This window comes from Eretmochelys imbricata, chromosome 4 (assembly GCF_965152235.1).
Source record: "Eretmochelys imbricata isolate rEreImb1 chromosome 4, rEreImb1.hap1, whole genome shotgun sequence".
NCBI lineage: Eukaryota > Metazoa > Chordata > Testudines > Cheloniidae > Eretmochelys > Eretmochelys imbricata.
This window is the reverse complement of record NC_135575.1, coordinates 43,874,674-43,901,478: the sequence shown is the minus strand read 5'-3', so window position 1 is coordinate 43,901,478 and position 26,805 is coordinate 43,874,674. Positions and strand designations below refer to the sequence as shown.

At 41.0% G+C, this 26,805-nt stretch overlaps 1 protein-coding gene across 2 annotated transcripts in view; it reads right to left on the bottom strand.

Annotated features, from left to right (window-relative positions):
- The window catches only part of BLTP1 (bridge-like lipid transfer protein family member 1), a 244,078-nt gene that overhangs the window by 3,346 nt on the left and 213,927 nt on the right, over positions 1-26,805 (bottom strand). For both annotated transcript variants that reach the window (XM_077815193.1, XM_077815194.1), the window contains exons 75-85: positions 24,998-25,177; positions 22,106-22,243; positions 19,403-19,663; positions 10,602-10,752; positions 9,027-9,184; positions 8,206-8,398; positions 7,754-7,968; positions 5,422-5,673; positions 4,776-4,979; positions 2,633-2,827; positions 1,510-1,644 (exon numbers count right to left, since the gene is read on the bottom strand). In XM_077815193.1, coding sequence (XP_077671319.1) covers positions 1,510-1,644; positions 2,633-2,827; positions 4,776-4,979; positions 5,422-5,673; positions 7,754-7,968; positions 8,206-8,398; positions 9,027-9,184; positions 10,602-10,752; positions 19,403-19,663; positions 22,106-22,243; positions 24,998-25,177 — 2,082 coding nt within the window. The remainder of the gene's footprint in view (positions 1-1,509; positions 1,645-2,632; positions 2,828-4,775; positions 4,980-5,421; positions 5,674-7,753; positions 7,969-8,205; positions 8,399-9,026; positions 9,185-10,601; positions 10,753-19,402; positions 19,664-22,105; positions 22,244-24,997; positions 25,178-26,805) is intronic.

The window sequence follows — 26,805 nt, the reverse complement described above, 5'->3', positions numbered from 1 at the left end:
TACACAGATCTTCTGTAGCATTTTTCACTTACTGCAAGTGGATAAAAATTGATAATTTAAAAAAAATCATTTTTATTTAAATCATTTAATTTGCTTATTTAAAGTACAATTTAAGTTTTTTTAAAAATATAACCTGTTTATATTGAATTTAATAAAGAATAAGTTAAGGCCTAAACTTATTATAATCTATTAAAACTTTTTAATAAAAAATAAATATGCTGAATCCGTGAGCCTCTATGAAAAATGTTGAGTTAAAGGTTACTTTTCTATATAAAGAAAGATGTTTTTCCCTGATTGTAACTTGAGGTCAAGCTTTATAAATAAGGCAAAATATGTTGTGTACTTATTAAGGGCTTGTTTTGTTTAGTAAAAATACATTCTGTATGCTCTTTTGTGCATGTAATTACATTTCAGTTACCATCCTATTACAGCTTGACACAAGTCATGAGCAAAAAGTTCATTACCTAGTAAATAAGCAACTAAGCAATATATCATTCACCATTTTTTAACATACTAAATGTACAATTAATAAGAAGCTAAAAATAATAACCTATATTAAATAAATGACTATAGTTATAGTGTACCCTCCTAGGTAGCAAAGAGATGTACCAAATCTATTGTAAAGGTGCCATTTACTTGTAAATCAACGTTTTAATGGTTATCTCAACCAGTGAGAATGCACCTTTCTTTAGAAAATAAAGTACAAATGGAAAACGTGACAAAATCGATTATTTAAATTGAGACTTTCTACTTGGTTATTTAAGTCATCTTGATTTAAGTCAGTCCACCTTGATCTACAGCTTTACAAAGAAAAGTTAAAATAAACATATGGCAAAATTAAGGCAAAACTAAGGCACAGAAATAAAGTACCAGTAGTTTGCCTCAGGTCACACATCTGATATGCTGCAGAGCAAGGAACAAACTCCAAGCCAAGCAAGACTCAGACATTTTTGTTAGTATAAGAACAAATCTCACTTGTCTACACTATTGCTTAAGTCGATGTAACTTATGTTGCTCACGGGTGTGAAAAGTTACACAGACTTAAAGCAGTATCTACACCATGCTATGTTGGCAGGAGAGCGTCTCCCGTTAACATAGCTTCTTCCTCTTGTTGAGGTGAAGTAAATATGCTGACAGGAGAGCGCATCTTCACCAGACACAGTGCAGCCATGCAGATGTAGCACAGTAGTGTAGACTAGCCCTCAGTCATTAGTAGTGCTCTTTGGAAAACATAGCTCTGTAATCTCAGTTACACTATAAGGGTAGGTTTTTCAAACTCACTCAGTGTTGTCTTAATTGTAGTCCCATTGATTTTAATGGGAGCAGAATTAGGCCAACACTAAACATTCCGAAAACCTAACCTGTAAAAAGCAAGCCTTCATTTAAACAAAACAAAATTACTTTATAGTATTAATAGTAATGTATAAAAATACATACATACATAAGTGGCTTAATATAAGATGGTTCATTTACATTACATCATAAAGAGTTTTTTTTAAAACCACATACCTTTTTCTTTTTCTTTAAGATAAGCAGACACCAAGTCATGCAGAAACATGATTAATTCAGCATCCATCGTCACACAAATGTGGTCTGTGAATTCAGTTACTACACTGCACTCCACCGTTGGTTTAACACTGGTGTCTGGACAAAGAAAAGTAATTTTAGCATATTGTAAAGTGTGATATCTATACAATCTGTCTCAATTTTACACTATATATATTACACAAAAGACCTTAAAAGAATTGATGTTGCAAAGACAAAGCACTCAAAAATTAGGAAAGGCCAGAATTGAGGTTGCCCAGCTTTGCAAATTTAAGATTCTTTCTATGTAGTTTTTTTCCCCAATGCAATTTAAATGTTTTGAAAGAGAATTCCATCATGTGGAACTATACTGATCCCAATTTGTGTCAGTGAACCATAACTGTAGGCAGCTCTATCAGCTCCATGTATAATTGTAATGGACACTATTGGACGTGGAGGTCAAACATGCCTATTTGGGCAGCAGTGGAAAGGTTAACCACTATAACGAGAGCCGATGTAAAATATGGCCATTTTGACCAAGATTTAAAAATTGGAAACTTAAGGTAGGCTCCTAAATTAGGAACTGGAAAGTATCTGCACTTTTAAAAGTTAGGTCACTTATTTTAGATGCCTGCCCTGGATTCTCATTTTTTAAATGGCCCTTGTTTCTAAAATATATCACAACAAATTAATCATATTAATCCATTTATTCAAAATTATCATAGATGGTGAGGGTTTTATTCTTCCAAGGGTTTTCAAACAGTGCCTGGTCCAGGGACAGTGCCTCAGGATTTAACATCAGAATTCACTCTAGATTAGTTTAAGAAAATGGAGAAGCCAGTGTCCTTCTACCCAGAACTCCAACTATCTTTAGATTAAAATCCCAAAATTTGAGCTGGTTCTCAGATTGTATTTTCTTGCATAGAAAGCCATTAGTTTGTCAGCTTTTAGGATACAAAGGTTAATTCTTCTCTCAGACCAATTTTATGCAAGTGTAACACCATTTACTTCAGTGAAGTAAAATCTTCTCATACTATTGCATGACCACAACTGAAGTAATAGTCTTGAACAGCGAGAAAAAAGGAAAAGAAAAAGATGTCCATTGCACCTTGTAATGAAGGTTCTTGTGGCTCTTGAACATGAATGGATTTAAAGTCCAGTTGCATCCTTGGTAATGCAAAGATGGTTTCGGTCTCATGGTTGTAACTGGATCCTCCTCTGAATCCACTTAACAAGCTTGAGCTTTTCACTGTTGTGCTGCTCTCTGTGTTATTAGCATCAACGTTTCGAAGCAGGTTTAGTTCTATATGGATAACAGCAAATGCTGCAATTCAGCAATCTTTATTAAAAAGCCTTATCAGCATTTAAGGAGACAGATTTGCAAACATTCTAACCTAATAATGGTTTTGTTTTTCACTGCAACATGGTATTTCAATTTCAAGACCAGTCTCTCACTCCTAAGAATGTCTGGGCTGAGAACACTCTAGGACAGTGGTTTCCAAACTTGTTCTGCCACTTGTGCAGGGAAAGCCCCTGGTGGGCTGGGCCAGTTTGTTTACCTGCCGCATCTGCAGGTTTGGCCGTTCGCGGCTCCCAGTGGCTGTGGTTCGCTGCTCCAGGCCAATGGGAGCGGCTGGAAGCGGCACAGGCTGAGGGATGTACTGGCTGCCACTTCCAGCCGCTCCCATTGGCCTGGAGTAGCAAACCACGGCCACTCGGAGTTGCGATTGGCCAAACCTGCGGATGCAGCAGGTAAACAAAATGGCCCAGAGCGCCAGGGGCTTTCCCTGAATTAGCGGTGGAACAAGTTTGGGAACCGCTGCTCTAGGAAGTACATTTATTCAGAGGAAAGGGTAACGACTCAAATCACTCCCACAGCATCCTTGGTGCATTATTCTGTACTCCTTACTCCTTCCAGATAATTTTACCTCACTAAAGAGAGACTACTAGGGCTGATACATCTTCACTATACTCATGTTTTCTATTACTTTAAGAACGTGATCTAAAGAATGGATAGAAGACTGACAAATTATCATTTTGGTTTTTTAAGCAGTATACATATACAAGACTTTTTCTAACGGTTTCTTTAGAAACCACCATTTTAATTAAGGTTTCAAAACAATCTTTGTTGCAATCCCCTATTTTCAAATGCTTGGAACTTAGCACATTCACCTTAATTTTGGAAACTGAATGTGAAGATACTAATAATATATTCCCAATTATAATAAGTGTGACCACATTGCTGCACCCACTCCTCCACTCAAAGGAATAGTTCCAAAACTGGTTGAACTTTGAACCTTCAAGTTCGGTAGATAAATTGTTTTGAGCAGGAAATAAACTAGTTTTGCAATAAGGCTACATATGTTTAATAGCCAGGACTGCATATAAGCAGTGAAAAATTGAGTTACAGTAGAAACTTAGAGTTAAACACACTGCAGGAATGGAAGTTGTACATAACTCTGCACAAAACATTATGGTTGTTCTTTCAAAAGTTTACAACTGAACATTGACTTAATACAGCTTTGAAACTTTATCATGCAAAGAAAAAAGCTCCTTTCCCTTCTTTTAGTAGTTTATATTTAACACAGTACTGTACTGCATTTGCACTTTTTTTTTTTTTGGTCTCTGCTACTGCCTGATTGCATACTTCTGGTTCAAATGAGGAGTATGGTTGATTGGTCAGTTCGTAAATCTGGTGTTTGTAACTCTGAGGTTCTACTGTATTAGCTACACACTTAAAGATCAAAACAATATCCATGTGTGCACAGCTTGTTAAGTGCATGGTGCTTAAAAGTCTGATAAGCCTGAGGGATCTGATACTTGTAGCGCCAAAGGAGAACTGGGCCAGAACTCTATCTAGGTTTTTGTATTGCCCCATACATAGAATCCAAGTATCTGTAAGAGTCTTGCTGTGTTAGTCAATCTTTGGGAAGCCCAAAGTCCACTCCAATTTGTCTTGGATTTCCTGGGTGAGGGGAAAAGAGAGAACCTTTTAAAGTGAAAGCTCTCCTCTGCTTAAAGTTCAAAACTCACTTTTATTCTAGCATTACTTATGTGAAACTCTGGGGGACATGACCCAGTAATGGGGTTTCAAATAAGTGAGGTATGGATTATAGGGGTTCAGCTTTTGTAGAAACATAAAATATCTATTCTTCTGAGCTCAACTCCTCTTTTTCCCTTTTTAACTTCAAGTCAACATGTTCTGCAGTTGATTGGCAATCAGGCCAGAAATTAATGAATATGAATCTAACCTTCATTCCTTGTAGCAGTAACATAATTGAACCATTCTTTCACACTTGCAACACCATGTGGTGGGTTTTCATGGCGGCGCCTTGTTATCTTGGTGATTGTTGCCATAGGACTTTCTAGGGCTCCACAGGGTTTGGTGACCATTGTATTATGACCCAAATGAAAGTCCAGTGTTTGTACAACATATGTAGAATGCTCACTAGAACCTGTGTCAATGTGAAAAAATATACATTCTGAAGAGAGTAATAGTATGATAGGGCTTGATCCTCCTATCACTTGTACAAGTATACTAGTAAACTGATAAGGTAAAGCTAAGGTAAGTGATAGGAGAACTAAACCCTATTTATAGACAGAAAAGATTTATCAGAACAAGAAGGCTGTCTTCCTACTATGGCAAAATGAAGTCTTCAAATAAAGGACGTATCAAATATTATACTCAACTAGGTGTTTTCCTTTATGCAACAGACAAAGCAAGAGGCGATATATTCTCTCTGGTACACCATCACTATTTTAAACATGTAGAAGCCTTTTTGGGAAAAGAACAATATTGATTCAAAGTATAGGAAAGCTGCTTTGCTTGGTTAGCGATGGTCAATTATGGTTCAAGAAAAGGTTCTAAAGTGAAGGATGCATTAAGGCTTTAGTTACCATCTTCCCAAATTTTTTGTGCTTCTGTCCAAAATGCAATGTTGGGTTCTTCAAGGTGAAACAGTGCCCAAGATTTTGAACGGAAATTAGGTCCATGGAAGCATGCCAGTGTCATGTGATTTCCATGCAAGCTCATAGATCCTCCAAACTGCATTCCGTCTTCTGGTAAAGGAACCTGAAATAAGGATATGTGGCCCCCAGATACTACCTTCAAAACCCCTGGCCAGTGGCGATGATGCGCTGCATCCAGCACTAGAGGAAAAAACACAAATATAGAAAGGTCCTCAAGCATGACTGTGAACTTTACAGAAGTGGAAGATACAACTGTAAAATGCCTGCTGGAATTCTGTGTCTACTGAAAATCTGACTCTGGCTATACTAACTTTATACAGTCTATTTCACTTAAATTGCTTCAGCCTTGTCATGTGCAAAGATGGTGGAGATGAAAAAAAGTATCCAAAGAAACATACTTGAATATCAATAAAACTCATATTTCTTTTGTTCAGATTAGGAGGTGCCCAAGTTCATGTCTGACAGGAAAATAAATGGCTCCAGCAGTGGCTACTGCTAGTCTTCATGGAGACAAGTCTCACAAAACTGACCAAATAGCAGGTCTTTTAATTGCTTATTACCTACTACTATGGGACTCTAACCGGACTCCAACCTTTGATTGGGGCCACTAGGCATTACTGTACTACAAATAAATAAGAATAAGCAGCAAAGATTAATACAGAAAATTGTACTGGTAGCCCAAAGGCAACCCACACATACAAACTGTCAAAATGGATTCAACAATTACATAAAATGAATAGGATAGTCTAAAAAAGTCAGCAATAATAAAGAAATAATATACAGCTTTAAGGTTGGTTAGAAAGTTAGACGACAAACATGAACCAAATATATCAGAGTTGGAGGGCTATCCAAAAGGGCATAAACCTTACATTTACTGAAAAAGTTTACTCAAAATCATTGACAAGGATCACATATGCGTGGGGAACACAGTCACTATATGTGAGCTATTCAAACCAACAGCCAACACACTACAGCATAACCTTTAGCAGTAACATGAGAGACAAGAAAAAAATGCAGCACTGAGGACTAAGGTCAATGATGCAGGTTTGGAGGAAGTACTTCCATAAAAAAATGCAAAAAATTAACTTACAACACGAAGAATATTATGTACCTATTCTCGGAAGCAACTCTGGCCAAAAAATTACAGGATACAATTTCCACTATAGCAGATACTGTGTATAGTAATCAGTGGATTAAATTACGTTGAACACCATACAAAAGAGACCTCTGATGATAGTATTCTCCTTTGATTTTTATAACTTGTTCCTTCTTGTCCCGCCCAGTCCCAAACTCACCATCCACATATTTTAACTGTGGTACTGAATATCATCAATGTAATAACTACTGTTTGCTAAATAGATGTATAAAACTGCTACTTATTAGAACATACAGAATTCCAGTGAGTACGGTGAAGGCATCCTGATCGCTCTAGGATCAAAAGAGGGATACTAAAATGACATGAAATGTTCTCTGTTCTATCTGCCTTGTGCACTAGCAGTATGTTGAAGTAGGTATACACCAGATATTTTTAAATACTATATATTTTAAAATTCCTTGTGTAGTAAGGAAGTCCCTAGATTCTTTATTGGTCATTAACAACTTCCATGGTTGCTTAGGAGAAATGGGACCCTCACACATCAAAGTGTTTAAATGAGGGTTAGTCAAAAATAGAATACCATTTTCATAAAAAGCCTTGGAAAAAAACAAATATTTTGCTTGATATTTTTCTTTTAAATATTTTTTATGAAAAATTTTAAATGAACATTGGTTTAATTTGAATTTTTTGTAAAGGCTTTTAATTTTTTGGGGCCCCCTCCCCACACTTTTTCACTTCTTTCCCCACTGGAAAAAGGAACGGGGGGGGGGGGGGGAAGAGAGAGAGGAAAATAAACCTTTGAAAACCCAAAACCAAAAAGTTTTTCAAAATACAAGAGTTTTTGTTTTAGTGGAAAATTCATTTTTCATCTAAAAATCTGATGACAAAATTATCAGCCAGCTCTACTTTTATATTTACCAAAAGAGTGTATATTCACAAGAAGAGCCCATAACTTTATTTTTATAGGCTATCCATGCCAAAAAAAATCTGTGGCAGATGTACTGAAGCTTTAGCATGATATCTTGTTACACTAATATTAATACTTTAAAATTCCATGGGACTTACTCTCACTCATTAGTGTTTGCAATACTGGAAACTAATTCTGAAAAATCTCACCTATAAATGGTACTATATAACTAAGCTTTTTATTTTTATAATACATACATTGCTCATGTGAGCTTTTCTCTATATTAGCCACTGTCTTAGGAGGAAGATAAGGAACAGGTCCCCAGGTAGATAAAGCCCGTTTGCTGGTATCAAACTGCTGAGTAAAGAACTCCTGAAGCTTCATTCCTATTTTTATCAGGTCTGGGGTGGTTGATCTTGAAATCATCACTTGAAAGATATCCCACTTCAAGTCTCCATGGACAAATATCTCACTAGAATATAAAAAGAGTAAGAATATTCACCATAAATTCAGTTTATATTTGATTCAATACAAAAAAGTGACTTGTTTTCACTTTCCTAACCTGCATTATTTTAATTTTATTTTATTTTTGTCATCAGATATGATCTAGCAATCTTTTATGAAAAAAGCATATCTACTTTATTCTTTTGGATGAGAGAAATGGACAGAACTAGACAGTGGAAACATTAAGTACAGTAAGTAGTATTACCTTTTATCAGAAATACTTGAATCCAAGGTATTATACAGATTAACTTTCCATTCATCCTGCAGTTTAAGATCTGCATTACTGAAGATTCCCATAAGGATACTGGACCCCATATAGTCAACACGTGCTTCTGTAGAACCCATTGTAATCTGAATTTTGTGACTGGGTTGCTGGTTTGGATGTTCAGAAATATGAGCTGAAACAGAATAATTCAATATAGATATACAAGATGTTAAAAATAAGGGACCAGATTCTCTAATGTATCCTGACCCCTTTATGCCACTCTGGTGGTGGAAAGGGACTGGAAAGCCACTGAACTGTCCTAAGCATTGGGAAGTCCCCAAATTGGTATAGGACTGACATATCCAGCTCTTACATCATCTTTCCTGCAGTTCCTAGCATAGGGGTGTTTGAGGAGCTATAGGGTACATTGGAGTGCTGTGTACTCTTCCAGTTTCCAACTGGTAGAATACTTGGGGGCCACAGTCAGCCAGTGCAGGTTAAGAGCAGCCCTGGCCCTGAGGCAGAGAACCCTCCCAGAATCAGGGAATTGCAACTGACTCCTGGACACCCTCCCCTGCCGCCAAACTTTGCCCAGTGGACAATGGGTGCAGCAGGTGAGATTCTAGGCCAAAGTCTGTTTATATAATTAAATAAGTTCACATAGGAAAATTCTGTATTACATATGTGCTTTTGGCTTTTCATATTATGTAAAAAAACTGACACTTCGGAACACTACACTTCTGTAGAATACTGCTGCACGGGTGTAATTCGTAATGGACTTTGTATCGCGAAGTGTAAAACTTGTAGTCTTTCCAACTTACCCACCATCTCCAAGGTATTAACATCTATGGTACCTCCAACCACACCTCCTCTAGAATCCAACTGTGATCTTCCCAGACCAACAGACATGCTAATTTCACGGTCTCTGTTACTACCAACAGATAAACGTCCTTGGCTTTTCAAACCACTAGTAGTCCACCTGAAACAGAGATGAAAAGCGGAAATGCGTGAGTACTTTCAACACTTCAAACCACAAGGTATCATTGTAAGCAAAAACTGTTGAGATACGCATAGTTTCTTGTTTTACTGCAGAGTTGTTTGAGTCAGTGTTTGGGGCAAGAAAAATATATTTCCACAAATAAGAAAAGCCAAATGACAAAATAGTGCTGTTTCAGAAGGAACAGACACTTAAGGTGTGAGGACAGGTTACTGGATGTAATTCTTCAGCAGTGATTAGGCATGCACCATCTGTTGATGAGGTGCTTCAGAGCTGAAACTTTCAGCTTTGGAGTATTTCAACACTGGAATACGGAATGGGCAGAATTGCTAAGAGCATGGATCTAGTATACTCTGCAGTAATCCACCTGTGGAGAATGAAGCTCTTTACACACAACATTTGAAAATTTGGCTCCAAATGAAATGTTGCTTCCCCCAGCTTCTCCACAAAGCAGAAATAATATAACATAGGAGGCTTGGGCCCAAACCCGGCAGAGAGAAAATCCACCTTTCCGCAGCTTTGTGCCTCTTATAAAATGGTATTCTGATTTTCCCACATTGTCCTATACTGGCGATTTAGAAGTTGACTCACTGTAGAAATATCTATGCATATAATGTAGTGTTCCTGTGGCCAGTGGCCTGCCAAGGATAGAGCAGACTATACTTTCCATAGGGCACTGAGGCTACCTCAGATCCTAATTTATGTCAAGTTCCTGAAGTCTGAGTGTAGCCTCAGTGGCCGTTAACACTTACAGTCAGTTTCATTTCAAGCAGACCATAGGTCAGGAGATCATACAACACTACATTCGTTCACTAAGGGCATTTAAAGTGGAATGGCAGGATTTAAAACTATAAAAATACAAAATCACCTAGAACAGTGGCTCTTAACTTTTCCAGACTACTGTACGCCTTTCAGGAGTCTGATTTCTTTTGTGTACCCCCAATTTTCACCTCACTTAAAAACTACTCGTTTACAAAAATCAGACATAAAAATACAAAAAAGTATCACAGCACACTATTACTCAAAAATTGCTTACTTTCTCATTTTTAATCTTATAATTGTAAAATAAATCAATTGGAATATAAATATTTTATGTACATTTCAGTATATAGTATATAGAAAAAAAGTCATTCTCTATATAAAATTTTAGTTCGTACTGACTCCCCTAGTGCTTTTTATGTAGCCTGTTGTAAAATTAGGCAGATATCTAGATGAGTTGATGTACACCCTGGAAGACCTCTGTGTACTCCCAGGGGTAAGCGTACCCCTGGTTGAGAACCACTGACCTAGAAGACAGCAAGTTTTAGATGTTCTTGGGAGACAACTGTTTAACAGACTTTTCCCCCAAGCAAATTAAAATATCAAACAATCTGCTAAATCACCAATTTTTTCTACTTACGTAGTATTGCCCATTACATTGCTCATATTCATTTGGACATTTAATTGTTTCAAATTCATAGCAAACACAACCAGAGTTTCCCATGGTGTCCCCTGCTGACTTGCAGCTTTATTTGATTTATTAAACGGTGTTGATGTTTTCGAGAGTGTATCTAAAAACAGAGGAAAGTAAAAATTGAAAAAGGTACTCCCTGGAGGAAAACTTGTAGGTTTTTAACACTAAAAGATATTAACAGAAGACAAAACTGCCACGAGACTTAAAAGCACCACAGATGGAGAGGTTACTTACCTTACAGTAATTTGAGTTCTTCAAGAAGTTTTGTCCCTGAGGATATTCCACTGCAGAATGTGTGCATACCCATGTGCTCTCAACTGGAGATTGTAAAAAAGCAGCATCCATGTGTCTGTACAGAGCAGCACCTCGTGATCCCAGACAAGGATATATAAAAAAGCATGGATCTGCTGCTATTCAGTTTCTTATCAACCATGAAACCAAAGATGCCACAGCAACTGTATATGCCTATGGATGCTCCACCCTCAGAGGCCCCCAAATAGTAACTCAGTGTGGAGGAGGGAGCTGAGGAGGCAAATCCAAAACAGTTTGGACAGCTGGGCTACCAAAGGTAGCATCAGCTCTGGAAGCAGGTAAGATAGCATAATGCTTGGCAAACATGTGAACTGAAGACCAAGTTGCAGTCCTGCTGATCTCTGCTATGGGAACATCCTTCAGCAGGGGCAACAGAAGTGGAATGACACCCAGTGGAGTGTTCTATTGCTCTGCGAGGGTGTTGTATCCCAGCAGTTTTATAGCAGGTAAAGATGCAACCTAAAACCCATTTCAGAGTCTGAGTGGAAATTGGCTATCCATTCTTTCAGCAAAAGATACAAAGCATCTTGCAGAAGCTTTGTAGGTCTCAGTCTAGAGGGAGAAGGTGACAGCCCTCCTGATGTCTAGTGTGTGTGCAGACTAGTTTCCTCTCTGGAGGTGTCCTGCTTTGGATAAAATACTGGTAAACAAATTTCTTGATTAATACAAAATTCAGTGAGAACTTAGAGAGGAAGTGAGGATGGGGACACGGTGTAACCTTGTCAGGGTAAAAGACGGTATATGATGGGTCTGCCACGTACACCTTGACACCCTCATTCTTTTGGCTGAAGCAACAGCAACCAGAAATGAAGTCTTAAGAGAAAGGTGGAAAAGCGAGCAGCTATTGGCATCTCAAAGGGGAGGCATCTCAAGGCATTAAGGACCAAGTTACGGTCCCATCGGGGAGCAGGGTTCCTGAGAAGAGGAAACAAGTTGTGTAAGCCCTTAAGGAACCTAACCATGGTTTGCAGTTAAAGACTGAAACCCCCTCAACAGGTAAATGGAAGGTCTTGATAGAGAGCAGGTGCACTCTGACTGAGCTAACTGACAAACCTCAGGTCATTAAGTCCGATGGGTAATCTAGGATTTTTGAGAGTGGAGCATCTGAGGCTTGCAAAGAATAGAGGGAAGACCAGGAATGGAAATGTTTCCACTTCTGCAAGTAAGTCTCGCAAGTAGGTGGTTTCCTGCTAGATCTTATCTGACTAGAGCTTATCTGAACAGCATAATTCCACACTCAAGAACCATTGAGGAGCCACCCCTTGAGACAAAGGACTGGGATGTATCAGGGCACCTGAGTTCCTCTCAAGAAAGACTTCCTGTCTCAGGAGATGAAGAGGTGTTGCCACGGAGAGGTGAAGGAGGTCTGAGTAGTACACTTGTCTTGGCCATGATGGCACTATGAGACTAATCCTTGCTCCTATTTGTCTCAGTTTGAATGATGTTTTGAGGATCAGAGGTATGGGCAGGTAGAGTTGGGCAGGAAACCAAGGTGTTGTAGCGCATTTTCCAACACTTGTGGTCCTGATGAAATCTGCAATTGTATTCTGGGAGGCTGGGTACATAAAGCACTGAGATTTCTAGATGATGTGAGATACACTAGTTCCACAGTCTTAGCGACTCTGCTGATAATAACTGGGATCTTGCTTTCCCTTGATGGTTTATATTGTACATCGCTGCCTGATTGTCCAGCATTACCCTGGATATTGTAAAGGAAGCGCTGACAGGTGTAATGAAATGCTCTTAGTTCTAGGATGTTCATGCAGAGTGCTCTCTTTTGTGGGGACCATTTGCCCTGTGCAGTGGCCTCTTGTAGAGGGCACGCCCAACCCAAGTGAGAGGCATCCGTCATGAGGAATATTATATATATATATTTTTTTAAGAGTGGAGGATGTGAAAATTAGGATTCCACTTCAGTGGGTTCTTCCAGCACCTGAGACTGTCTGTATGTTTGGAGGTACCATGATTGGTTTGGAAAGACCATTGGTTTGTGGTATACACAGTCCTCAGGCAAGCCCAAAGACATCTGAGGTGCAGACTTGCAACATAATGCATGTGGAATCATGCAACATAATGAATGTGGAAGCCAATGTGTGGCCTAGGAGTTGTAGGCAGGTTCTTAGAGTTGTTTGTGGACTGTGCTGTAGGGTAGATGTTAGACTGGACATAGTGGAGAATCTTACCTTGGGAAGGTAAGCTCGGGAAATTAGGGAATCTAGAGTGGCTCCGATGAAGACTATCTTAATGTCAGTGTTTTTAGATTAATGCAAATGCCCAGGGATTGAAACAGCATTCGTGCCTTGAATACTGCCAATTGAACTTCTAGAGCTGATTGACTCCTGAGGTGCCAGTCATCCAAATATGGAACCACTGCAATGCTCCACCAACACAGGTGAGCTGGCACTGCTAAAAAGACCTGGTAAAGACCCTTGGGGAGAATGAGGATTTGGTAATGTTTTGAGTCTATTAATCATAGAATATAGAATCATAGAATATCAGGGTTGGAAGGGACCTCAGGAGGTCATCTAGTCCAACCCCCTGCTCAAAGCAGGACCAATCCCCAATTAAATCATCCCAGCCAGGGCTTTGTCAAGCCTGACCTTAAAAACTTCTAAGGAAGGAGATTCCACCACCTCCCTAGGTAACGCATTCCAGTGTTTCACCACCCTCCTAGTGAAAAAGTTTTTCCTAATATCCAACCTAAACCTCCCCCACTGCAACTTGAGACCATTACTCCTTGTCCTCTCCTCTTCTACCACTGAGAATAGTCTAGAACCATCCTCTCTGGAACCACCTCTCAGGTAGTTGAAAGCAGCTATCAAATCCCCCCTCATTCTTCTCTTCTGCAGACTAAACAATCCCAGTTCCCTCAGCCTCTCCTCATAAGTCATGTGTTCCAGACCCCTAATCATTTTTGTTGCCCTTCGCTGGACTCTCTCCAATTTATCCACATCCTTCTTGTAGTGTGGGGACCAAAACTGGACACAGTACTCCAGATGAGGCCTCACCAATGTCGAATAGAGGGGAACGATTATGTCCCTCGATCTGCTCGCTATGCCCCTACTTATACATCCCAAAATGCCATTGGCCTTCTTGGCAACAAGGGCACACTGCTGACTCATATCCAGCTTCTCGTCCACTGTCACCCCTAGGTCCTTTTCCGCAGAACTGCTGCCTAGCCATTCGGTCCCTAGTCTGTAGCTGTGCATTGGGTTCTTCCTTCCTAAGTGCAGGACCCTGCACTTATCCTTATTGAACCTCATCAAATTTCTTTTGGCCCAATCCTCCAATTTGTCTAGGTCCCTCTGTATCCTATCCCTGCCCTCCAGCGTATCTACCACTCCTCCCAGTTTAGTATCATCCGCAAATTTGCTGAGAGTGCAATCCACCCATCCTCCAGATCATTTATGAAGATATTGAACAAAACCGGCCCCAGGACCGAACCCTGGGGCACTCCACTTGACACCGGCTGCCAACTAGACATGGAGCCATTGATCACTACCCGTTGAGCCCGACAATCTAGCCAACTTTCTACCCACCTTATAGTGCATTCATCCAGCCCATACTTCTTTAATTTGCTGACAAGAATACTGTGGGAGACCGTGTCAAAAGCTTTGCTAAAGTCAAGAAACAATACATCCACTGCTCTTCAGTACAGAAAGCACTTGTGGGAGGAGTGAATGGCTATATAAAAGGTGGTCGAGGACGACAAACTAATTCCCAGGATTTAGGGATGGAAATGTGGTGGCTAAGGTTATCATCCTGAAGTGCTGTGAAAGGACATACATGTCCATATTCTTGAGATTTAGAATTGTCTTTCAGCCTCTGCTTCTCTTGGGAACCAGGAAATATTTGGAGTAGAACCCTCTTCTGATGAAGCTGGGAGAAACAAGCTTGATAACTCCAAGTACAGGAGGGATTGCACTTCCTGCTTCAAGAGATCTTTGTGAGGCAGGCCCCTGAAGAGGAACTGGAAGGGGTGGGAGGGACAGAATGGACATTAATGGAGTATCCCACACTGATTACCTTCGGAATCCACTTGTCTGTGGTGATGCATTTCCTAGGCATGTAGGAAATGGTATAGGCAGTTTCCAAATGGGAGAGGGATATATAGTGGAGTAATACAGCAAAAGATCCAGAGGGAGAGGTTGTTTGAGGCCCTCAACCAAGCTGTCAAAGTAGTCTCTTACATGGAGGTGTGCATTTTGTGCTGCTCCTGATCGCTGCCTAGGAGGCTCTGAAGATGTGAGGTAGGGCTGTTTTGGGTGGTATTGAAAAAGCAAGAACAGACTGCAGTTTGAGACCTGCTAAAACTGTCTCTTTGTTGCAGTCATGTATATTCCCAGTGACCACAACATTGCCCTGGAGTCTTTAAGAGAGTGGAGTGAGGAGTCCATGTCACCACTGAAGAGTTTGAGCCCTTCAAAGGGGAGGTGTTCTATAGTGTTTTGCACCTCCCTCAGGAGTCCAGAGGAATGGAGCCAGGATGCTCGCCTCATAACCACTGTGGTGGCTAGGGATCACAAAGTAGAGTCAGTGACATTGGGAGGATTCAGAGTAACAGCCGTGTTAGTCTGTATTCGCAAAAAGAAAAGGAGTACTTGTGGCACCTTAGAGACTAACCAATTTATTTGAGCATGAGCTTTCGTGAGCTCACGAAAGCTCATGCTCAAATAAATTGGTTAGTCTCTAAGGTGCCACAAGTACTTCTTTTCTTTTAGTGACATTGGGAACGGCCTGCAGGGAAGCTCTGGCAATTAACTGACTCCTTGTTGGAAGGAGAGGGTTGGAACATGTTTGATTATTCCTTTTGTTGACCGCCTCTACCATCAGCTTCATTCCCTTAGCTGGAATGTAGTATTTATTTTGCAAGTTGGCATAATAGTAGCAGGTGTTTGCTGCTACTATTATGTGAGCAGGCGAGAACAGTGCTTCATTATCATTAATAGGAAGAGCAATCTTATCCTAAGGGATGATGTTTAAAATATCAATCAGGGAATGTTGAGACTCCTGGCGCTCCTCTAAAGGAGTCTGGAAGGATTCCGCCAAAGGCTTCATTAAGTCCTGGAAAGCCTAAAGTTGTCAGCACAGGAAGGGGGTGGCATTGCTGCCTCAAAGGACTCAGCTGATGGGGTGAGTCTTCCTCATTCTGTGGGTCCTGGTCGCCTCAGGTACCAAGGGGCCATACAGTACCGGCTTATGGTTTTGCAGTGCCTGTGAATGATGCAGGACCAACAGGTGCTGGTGTTTCTACCAGGCTGGTACCCTAGAGTGCCTGTCACTACAGGGAAAATACCTGTGGCAGGTCTGGAACGCTGAGGATTTTGATATAACCCAGGAAGTGCCATGGAACTAAAAACAATAAGTTTGGGAGGGGAGACCCCCCCTTTCAAAAGCACAGCATTGTATTAAAACCTAATATAATAATTAAAATAAAATCTGAACTAACTAAAAGAATGATTTAACAGTGAGTGAGAAAAGGTGGGAAGCAGAGAACCGTGGATATCATAAATGCACTCTACAGCAGTGGTCTCCAAACTTTTTGGCTTGCGCACCCCCAGGGTGACCTGCTGCAGGCACGCCGCCAATGGAAGCAGACCCGAAGACCTGCTGCAGGCGGGCCGCTGGAGGGGAACACCAGCCATGGATGTGCAGAGCTGCCAGCGAAGAAAAAAAACGGCGGAGTGCTGTCTGGCAGCGCTATTACTGCTGTGCACCCCCTGGGATCACCTCATGTATTCCCTGGGGTGCACGCATCCCAGTTTGGAGGAGACTACTGCTCCAGAGTAGCACACTGCCTTTTTTTTTTTTTAAAAAAAAACATTCTCTGGTAAAGGGTGCACGTGCATGCGCGCATCCTATGGTGGAGTGTCCATAGGGCATATACTTGGAGAACTACAACTAAAGATTGCCGAAAATTAAAACATTTACAGTTTACTTTGTTGCCTTAATTATCATGAGAATGAAATCATTCATTTCTTTATTTTTATGAACACTGTCATGAGAAAAAATAAATAAATTTCAGGTCATCCATAAAATATAATAAATATTTTAAAGTCTTACAGATTTTACACATTAAATACTGAATCTTTGTATTTCAGAAACGGCAACATACATGTGGAGACCAGTGGAGCAGACAACTTTTCTGACAAAGAGATCTAGTCTTCTAAAGTCCTTTTCCCTTGTGTTGTATTAGAAGGCCCTGGCTACTTGGATCTTTCTTGAATAGCTACTAAAATAAGTCAGCTTGTCCCTGGATGCAAATAAAAGTATTCCAAGCCCTTGGGTGGAGCTTGGTACTCTCTATTTGCCCTCTTGGAAGTGGCAGGTATTGATGTTGGAGTATGCCACAAGTCTTTTGCAGGATTAACAATCCCTCAATAGACAATGGTGAATCTACTAGACGTGGAAGGTGGCAGATTACCAGCGGGCCTGTTCCCTCTGAGAACCATGCCTTCTCCAAGAGTGCTCTCTGGAGTCCCTGCCAACTCTCAGTGTAAACACCCCCAAGGGGCCCCTTCTATCTCTCTCTCTCTCTCTCTCTCTCTGTTCATCGATTCAATGCACCAGAAGATGCAAAGGAGGCAGCCACTGAACTGGAGAAGGGGTCTTGACCTAAGAAATTTGGTCAGTAAGACTGCTGAGAGTATGTGGTGAGAAAACCTTGCTTTGAATTTAACAATTTAAGTTAGGCACCAGTTGCTTTTTATCTTTATTGTAACCATTTCTGACTTATGCCTTATTACTTGTACTCACTTAAAATCTCTCTTTATAGTTAAACTTGGGGAAACTCCATTTGGGGTGGCAAGCATTATTTCTATTAAAGCAATAACAGAGTTTATATAAACTTGTATTGTCCAGGAGAAGGCTGGTCAGTACAGGACATACATTTCTGGGGCAAAATCTAAGACTGGGAATTAGTTGGGTCACCCTGTACTATAGCCAAAGTTGGTAGGAGCCAAGGTATGGCTGGCCGCAGCACAAATGCACGCACACTCACACAGAGCCACGAGTGACTTCCACACTGGAGACTCTGAGCAGTCCAGACTGGCAGCTACAGCAACAAAGCATTGTAAAGGGCAGCCCAGGTTAGAGGGCAGGGGTGTGACAGCTATTCATTAGTCTAGATTGTACCCTGGGGTTTGTCACAGACTGGTGAACTTCAAGTCAGTAAAACTCCTACTGGAAGCCCACATGAATATTTGTCATTTTTTAAAACATGGCACTATGCCTGCGTGAGTATGTGCTAGTTCAAAAAAATATTTAGCTAACCACAAATTCTACTTCAGCTAAGTTTTCCTCTGTGAAGTGCTCACATTTTGCCCTCCATATAGATTAAAAACCTGTCCTCTCACTTCTCCACATATTTCACTATAGTAAAAAAACATTTTTAAACACCTTATCTGCCTCAGTACTGTACAGACCCCAAATAAAAAGAACAGGAGTACTTGTGGCACCTTAGAGACTAACAAATTTATTAGAGCATAAGCTATGTAGCCCATGAAAGCTTATGCTCTAATAAATTTATTAGTCTCTAAGGTGCCACAAGTACTCCTGTTCTTTTTGCAGATACAGACTAATATGGCTGCTACTCTGAGACCCCAAATAGACACCACTGTTTCACTCATAAGATGCAAAATCAAATCAGTCATAGCAGAACAAGTTTATATTATTTTCTCCACCTCTATACAAAGAGAAACACATCTGTATTTATTTTGTACTTCCTAATATGGGCCTAAGACTCAGTCATCTGCATGCAACCACATATTTGACAATCCAATCTGTGACGTGAAGCTGCTACGGGGAACACCAGGTTAGCATGGGTGGACCCAAGTGTAAAGGAAAGGATTACTATAAATGAAGATAAACTGCAGAACCACACACCAGCTGTGTAACCTTTGTGCTAGCAATAGCATTTCCAATGGTGTTTTATAGACTAGATGGACAAACTATATTTCAGTTCCTGGAGTTCTCAAACTCTGTCCTATCACAAAAAGGAGACACTAGCACAATGAGAAAAATACATGCTTTAGGATCTGATCCTGCAAGGTGCTAAATATTTCAGTGGGAGCCAATGGCACTCACCACCTCACAGGATTGTGCCTTTAAGTTTTAATTTATTTATAGGCTTGCTATTTTTCTGTGATTACATTTCCTGTTTAAAATGTTAAGAACAAGTTCACTGAATTTTTAAAACAATATAATTACTTTATCTCCATCCCACCTACAGCACCCTAAGAGTACAAGATCAGAATGAAAACTTACAGTTGCAAACACAGTTATTCTGACTGATAACTAATAACTTTTTCTGACTGATATGATGACTCAATGCCCTATCACATATCACATCCTTGTACTTAATTACTGGAAATATTTATAGTGTTAAATCACACTAAAAAGACACAGGATTGTTAAAAATCTCCTTTTCCACTCACCTCTGTTGGGAACTGAAGAATCAGATACGCTCCGGGATCTTGCAACAGCTGGAGATTTTAAATTATGATTTGCTGTCCCAGGTGACATACTGGTGTTTGTATTGTGCTCATTAAAAACATTGGGTGATTGTGCCATGTGTGTAAATGAAGCAGACTGGCAGGGCTGCTCCCAAGTCCTACAGTATGCTTTACGTGACGATTCAGGAGAAAGATGCTGGCTTACCCCGTCAATGGAATCTGGTGTTCCAGGACCTGATGCTGCTGGAAAAGAAAAGTGCCCATAGTGCAGTGTAACTTTATTTTATTTTAGTCAGTCAGTCTGTAATACTTAACAGAAGCAAAATGATTTACTCTTACATATGGGGAAATGTTTTGTATATTTCAATCTTAGCAGCAAATCTCATAGTAGTACTTTGAAACTCTTCTACAGTGTTTTTATTGTCACCCTAATATTATGTTAATAGTATTCATAGAATCATAGAAGTGTTGGGTTGGAAGGGACCTCAAGAAGTCATCAAGTCCAACCTCCTGTGCTGAGGCAGGACCAAGTATACTTAAACCAGGGCTTGGCAACCTTTCAGAAGTGGTATGCCGAGTCTTCATTTATTCACTTTAATTTAAGGTTTTGCGTGCCAGTAATATATTTGAACATTTTTTAGAAGGTCTCTCTCTATAAGTCGATATATTATATAACTAAACTATTGTCGTATGTAAAGTAAACAAGGTTTTCAAAATGTTTAAGAAGCTTCATTTAAAATTAAATTAAAATGCTGATCTTACTCCGCAGGCTCGCTCAGCCCGCTGCCAGCCTGGGGTTCCGTTCACCTCAGCCGGCAGCAGGATGAGCGGGGCCCTGGCTGGCAAGGGGCCGGCAGCCAGAACCCCAGACCGGTAGCGGGCTGAGCAGGGCCGGCAGCCGGGACCCCAGACCGGCAGAGGGCTGAGCGGCTCAGCCCGCTGCCACTCAGCCTGGTACCGATCTGGGGTTCCATCTGCCGGGTCCTGGCTACCAGCCCAGGATCCTGGCCCTGCCCACATAGGGTGGGTACCTACCTTCTCCCTGGTTCTAACCCATTCTCTTCCTCTCTCTCGGCACTGAGCTGAGGGTGGGAGTGCAGTGAGCACATGGCTGGGGGTTGGGGTGTAGGGTCTGGCCAGGAACTACAATGAGGGAGGGGGATCAGGGTTGGGGCAGGACATTTGGGGGTGGAGTGCTTACCTGGGCAGCTCCCATTTGGTACGAGGAGTGGGGGTGGGAATATAGGGGATGCAAGAGTCAGGACATGGAGTGTGGGGGGGCTGGGAATGTGGGGGCAGGCAATAATCAGGGCAGGGGGCGTGTGAGGAGGGTGCAGGAGTCAGGTCAAGAGCTGTGGGGGGGCTGGGTATGTGTGTGTGGGGGGTTCAGGGGTCAGGGCAGAGGGCTGGGAGGGTGTGTGAGGGGGGTGCAGGGGTCAGCGCAGAGGGCTGGGGGTGTGGGCTGGGGTTGTGGGGGTGCTCAGCCCCCTGGCCAGAGCGGCTCACGGCAGGAGGCTAGAGGGGATATGCCCTAATTCCACCCCCCGTCCCCTGTCCCCACCTCTTCTCCGCCTCCTCCCCAGAGCAGCGAGCGCGCTGCAGCTCCGCTTCTCCCCCTTCCCTGGAAGGGTCATCAGCTGATCGGAGGCAGGGAGGGAGAGGAGGAGGGGCAGGAACCCCACACGCTGGGAGAAGGGGGAGAGGAGGAGGGGCAGAAACCCAGCACACTGGGGCAAAACGCGGGGGAGGGGGGGACCTTGCCTGCTCTGCAGCAGCAGCCAGCAGGACCAAGCTTCTTCACCCTGCCGGGGGGAGAGGGGGGAGGGGTCCTATAGGTCACTATAGGACCTTCCTCCTGGTGTCTGATAATGCTTGTACTCCTCAGTCCTCCAACAGTACACATTCTCACTCTCAGCTCCTAGCGCCTCTTACTCCCAGCTCCTTATACGCACACCACAAACTGAAGTGAGCTCCTTTTTAAACCCAGGTGCCCCGATTAGCCTGCCTTAATTGATTCTAGCAGCTTCTTGACTGGCTGCAGGTGTTCTAATCAGCCTGTCTTAATTGTCTCCAGAAGGTTCTTGATTGTTCTGGAACCTTCCCTGTTACCTTACCCAAAGAAAAGGGACCTACTTAGCCTGGGGCTAATATATCTGCATTTTATTACTCTCCTATAGCCATCTGGCCCGACCCTGTCACACCAGCTATTTCCCGTTTTGTAGCTGTGCATCTGATTTTGCCTTCCTACATGCAGTACTTTGCACTTGTCTTTACTGAATGTCATCTCGTTGATTGCAGACCAATTCTCCAGTTTGTCAAGGTCATTTTGAATTGTAATCCTGTCCTCCAAAGTGCTTGCAAACCCTTCTAGTTTGGTGTCATCCACAAATTTTATAAGCACACTCTCCACTCCATTATCTAGGTTATAAATTTTGCTGAAATTTAAATTTGTTTGTAGTGACTTTTTCTTAATACATAACACCAACTCCCCATTTAGGTGAATGAAAAATTCCTGGGAATTAGAATTGGGCAATACCTGCTTTCAGTCTGTATATTATACTACAGTATAGTTTCTACTGCTTTATCTAGTTACTCATTCTACTCATATATTATGGCATAAATCAAACAATTCTTGCTTTGGTTTATTTCATGGAAGAATATTTCAGAGAAATAAGGGGGGTTTACCTGGTAGATTTATGGTTTGATCACCTAGAAAAAGGCGTCTGGCAATACTTCTCCTATACCAGGCTCTTGGGAAGGCCAAAATCTCACTGAGTCGTCGCATGTCATATTTAAATGAAGCAGATCCTATATCACAGACAGCTGATAAAAAATGCAAATGGCTCAATATTCAAAGATTTTGAAAATCGAATCTAACATTTGAAAATTTACCCTTCAATTTTTTTAGGTTACTCATATCGGATATATTCACCAAAATATTTTCAAGCACTAGAAGAGGTAGTGCAATATATACTTACCTTATAGTAACTGTGGTTCTTCAAGATGATGTCGTACATGTGAATCCTACTCTAGGTGCACCTGTGCCTCACGTGCAAGGGCGGAATCTTTGAATAGCAATGTCCATTGGGCTGCACCTGCACTGTATGTACTCATGCCATCTGGACCCAAGGGCATAAAGGATAGAGCGGGCATAACTGTCCCTCAGTTCCCTTGCCAACCCAGAATCCCAGGGAAGGAGGACTCTGAAAAAGTGGGGGTAGAAGGCAAGTTTGGGGATCCACATGGATATCATCATCTCGAAGAACCACAGATACTTTATAGTAATTGTTCTTTCTTCCTCGAGTATATGTCCATGTGGATCCCACTCTATCTGACCGATAAAGCAGTGCCTCATCTGAAAGGTGTGATTGAGAAGTCTTGGCTGCCACTAACTGAATACTGACCGTAAAACCATCAAACCAAATTTGGCATCTGATCTTGCAGCCAGCTCAAAGGCATAGCATTTAACAAAAGTAAAGGGATTTGTTCACACAGCTGCCTTGCAAATTTGAGACATGAGCATGTTCCTGAAGCATACAGAGGACATAGCTTGTGCTCTATTGGAGCAAGCTTTAAGATTTGGAGAATAAGATTATCAGTCATGACAGATTTAAATAAACTATGTAATCCTTTTCAATATTCTCTGGGAGGCGATGGCTTGATCCCTAGAATCACAGAGATGGTCACAAAAGGATAGTCTGTTTGAAAGTCTTTGCCCTATCAAGGTAATATAACAATACCCTTGAAACATCCAGGATGTGGAGTTTCTTCTCTTCTGGAGAGGAATGGCGTTTTGAAAAGAAAATGGGTGATTAGGGATTAACAGACTAGTTCAAATGAAAGTCTGACAACTTTGGGAATAAGTTTAGGATGAGATCTTATCACCATTTCTCTGTGGAATATTGTGTTAGGAGGGTCAGCAAAGAGAGCTTGGAGGTTCTGACAATTCGGGCTGATGTAATGGTGACTAAAAATACTGTCTTGAGGCTAAGGTGCTATCTTTGGTGGCAAACAAATCTGTAATTGGATTTCCCTACTGGTGAAATACTGGCATAATGATGGAGCTCTTCAGAAAGCATTTGTGGTTGGTGACGTAGTGTTGGAAGACTGACACTGTTTGAAGCCCAGGGGCTCTGCATCTGCCATTTTGGTGCAAATAGCGGCACACTGTGACAAGGAACAAACAACATTTATTTTTTGATATGACCAAAATAAAGTTAAAAAAGGGGGACAATGTAAAGTTGTAGGATAAATATGAAATTAAAAAAATTAAAGTTAGCTTAAGCTTGTTTTAAGGAAATATATATGTTGTAAAGAAAGACCCTGACTAGCAAGAAGGAAGGCTTTGAAAATAATGAGTTATAAGGCCAGAGGGAATGAAGTCTGGTTCAAAGAATAACTAATAAGATAAAGGGAAGTTTCTAAAAAGAAGGTCTCTGACTGATGGGGGTGACTGAAGATGGTTTTAAATAAGACAAAAAGAATGTGTCTTAAAAGAAACCAACATAAAACTTCCCACCCCACATAACAGTGCTATCCTAAAAATAAAAGCCTATGTGAACCCAGGTGCAATGGAAAAAACTGTTGGTCAGCAAGAAGGAGGGGAGGGAAGGCCTTGGGAAGAAAGGAGGCTGTAAATCTTATCGGGATTAACACAAGAACTAAGGGTGAACAGTCTCAAATTGTTTTTTTAGCTCAACTCAGTAGCAAGAAGGAACTGACAGATAGTTGCAGCTGCTCTGCCCTTTCTATGCCACAGGAGGGACTCATGAGGACGTACATAGTTAAGGCACAGTTCAACAGACACTGCAGTTCAAAGATTCTGATCTTGTGTGCATAAGGCTCATGTGCACCCACAGTGGGATCTGTGTGGACACAAAGAAGATAACATACAAACTGTTGGAAAATAAGTTCATTTGTTTGAAGTATACTGAAAAATAAAAGCGTCAGCATGTAAATCATGAATATACTAAATATTAATTTTAGTAAATTTAATGACTTAAATTACTTTTTGTTGGTACTGCTGGAGCTGAGAGAAATACCTACAAAAAACTCTCAAAACCACATGAAATACATCTGGGTTTGCCAAAGGGTCCTTCAGGTTTATGAACTACCTGACCAACCACAATTTTTGTCTCAAAATCCTGTGGAATTGTTTAAGCTTGGTTTGCGTGAAACTCAGGTGTAACAATTCTCTTTGCTTTATGATCATGGACCAAATTCAAAGTTCATTCATACTGAAAAATCAAAGCAAAAATCTCAAGAGCTATAAACCCATACAGACAGAAGTCAAAGAACACATGTGAGGTGTTGAAATTAAATGAGTCAACAGTGGAGAAGGAGGGGGGTATATGCACATACAGAGATATCTGAGGTCACCCAAACACCCCCTCCCCAAGGTCTTAGTCACTGATTCACTTAAAAGATGTTGTTATTGACACGATAGGTGGTGGCTTTGAAATGACATCTATATAAAAAGTGGTGGAGAAAGAATGGTGCTTATCATTGGAACAACACCTCTATTGTTAGGCAAAACACAGAAGAAAGCAATATAGATTAAATGAAACTTGTAAGTACCAGATATATTTATTAACGTAGTATCCATCTTGGTTGCAGCTTTGCTTGCAGACTGGCTCTCAAAAAATGAAGCACCTCCTGAACGTCTTATTCTTGACAGACTTACTTTCACAAATTCAAGGTTAATACTCAGAGAATCTTTCCGACCAGTGACTGAAGTGGGCTCCTCATCTACATTACCTACAATCAGAAGGGGTGATGTTCAGTGTACTCCCCAAATTAGCACCTCAGTGTAAAAATCATTTATGTTTCTTGTAGGGTAGAAAAAACAAAAAACCTTTACTTGGGAACACCATCAAGATGAAGGCCAAATTTTTGTATGAAATTTTGGTAATTATGCCACAAGTGACACAGTTTTCAGTTTGTTTACATTATGCATTTGACAGCAGAGTGGGGCGAATAGCTAATTTTTCAGTTTACTGGCAGTTCTGAAAAATTGGAAAAAAACATTTCAGATCAAACTGAATCCCACAATTGCAAACAATTTAGGTGATCCAAAAAAATCTGTTCTGGGTGAAATGAAACTTTTTTTGTTTGACCCAAAATGAGAGTGACTAGGGGTGGGAGTGTGTTTGAGCATTTTTAAAGGGTTAGATTCACAAAATGGCCAGTGAAGGAGGCAATAGTGGTAATCTCCTTATCACTTTTAGTCCAGTAGTTAGGATACACTCTTGCAAATCCCTTCTCCATCGGAAGAGGGGAACGGAATTTGAGGGCTTGTCTACAGGATGGGGTAATGCACTCTACAGAGGTGTGATTTCTAAAGTGCACTAATATGTTGCATATCAATTGGTCTGTGCAGACCCTGCTGGTGCCCACTAAAGATTCCCTAGTGTGTTTTAATGTACAGTTTCAAACAGCACTACGCTGAAGAGCACCAGGCAGGTCTACATGGCCAATGAATGCACAATATATCAGTATGCTTTAGAAATCACACTCACTGTAGAGCGCATTACCCCACTGTGTAGACAAGCCCAGAGTCGTCTATATCCCAGGTGAGATTACAAGGCAATGACTATCTCCACCTCCTCCTACCCTGCCCTGGTTGTATGAATGGCATCTAAGCCGCACTCCCTGAAAAAACTGGCCAAAGCTATTTAGCAAATTCACGTCAAAGTTGCAAATAATTTCGGGTCAACCCAAACAGCTTTTTTTGGCAAATAAACTATTCCTCTGAAATATTTCACCCAGCTCTATATGATAGCATTTTGTCACCGCTCTTCAGTGCAGAGACTATTCTACTCTATGTACCCTCATCATGCACATATGCACTTGGTATGTTAACAGTTCCACTAAATCCAACAAGAATATTCATGTCTGTAAAGCTGTTCATGTTATTAGGTGTTTTCAGGGTAAAGACCTATGCTTATATAGCCTATAGCAAAATGGAACCCAACTTTGATTGTGGCTGTGAGCTGCTACCATATAACAAACAGTTAACATACAAATAAGTGCAAACACTCGCAAACCCACTTAAAGCATTTCAACATGTTTGTGGGAATGTTGGAATTTACACCAAGAATTCCTATAAGCGCAAGCGGGTCTACTTTTTCCTATTAAGACAAATGGGTTTTGCAGTTGCAGGTTCTAAAGCATGAACACACATGATTTTGGATCTGCCAAGTGAAGGTATATGAATGTTTTCACACAAGTGTCAGTTGGAGTGCTGAAAGTAAGGTCCTCCAGGATCCTATAACAGTAAAGAGGGTATACACATCCCTGATGGACTGATTCTTTAACACTTAGTCTTGTGCAACCATTTCTCACATTTTAACAATTGTTTAGGAAATCTTGTAACTTTTGCAATT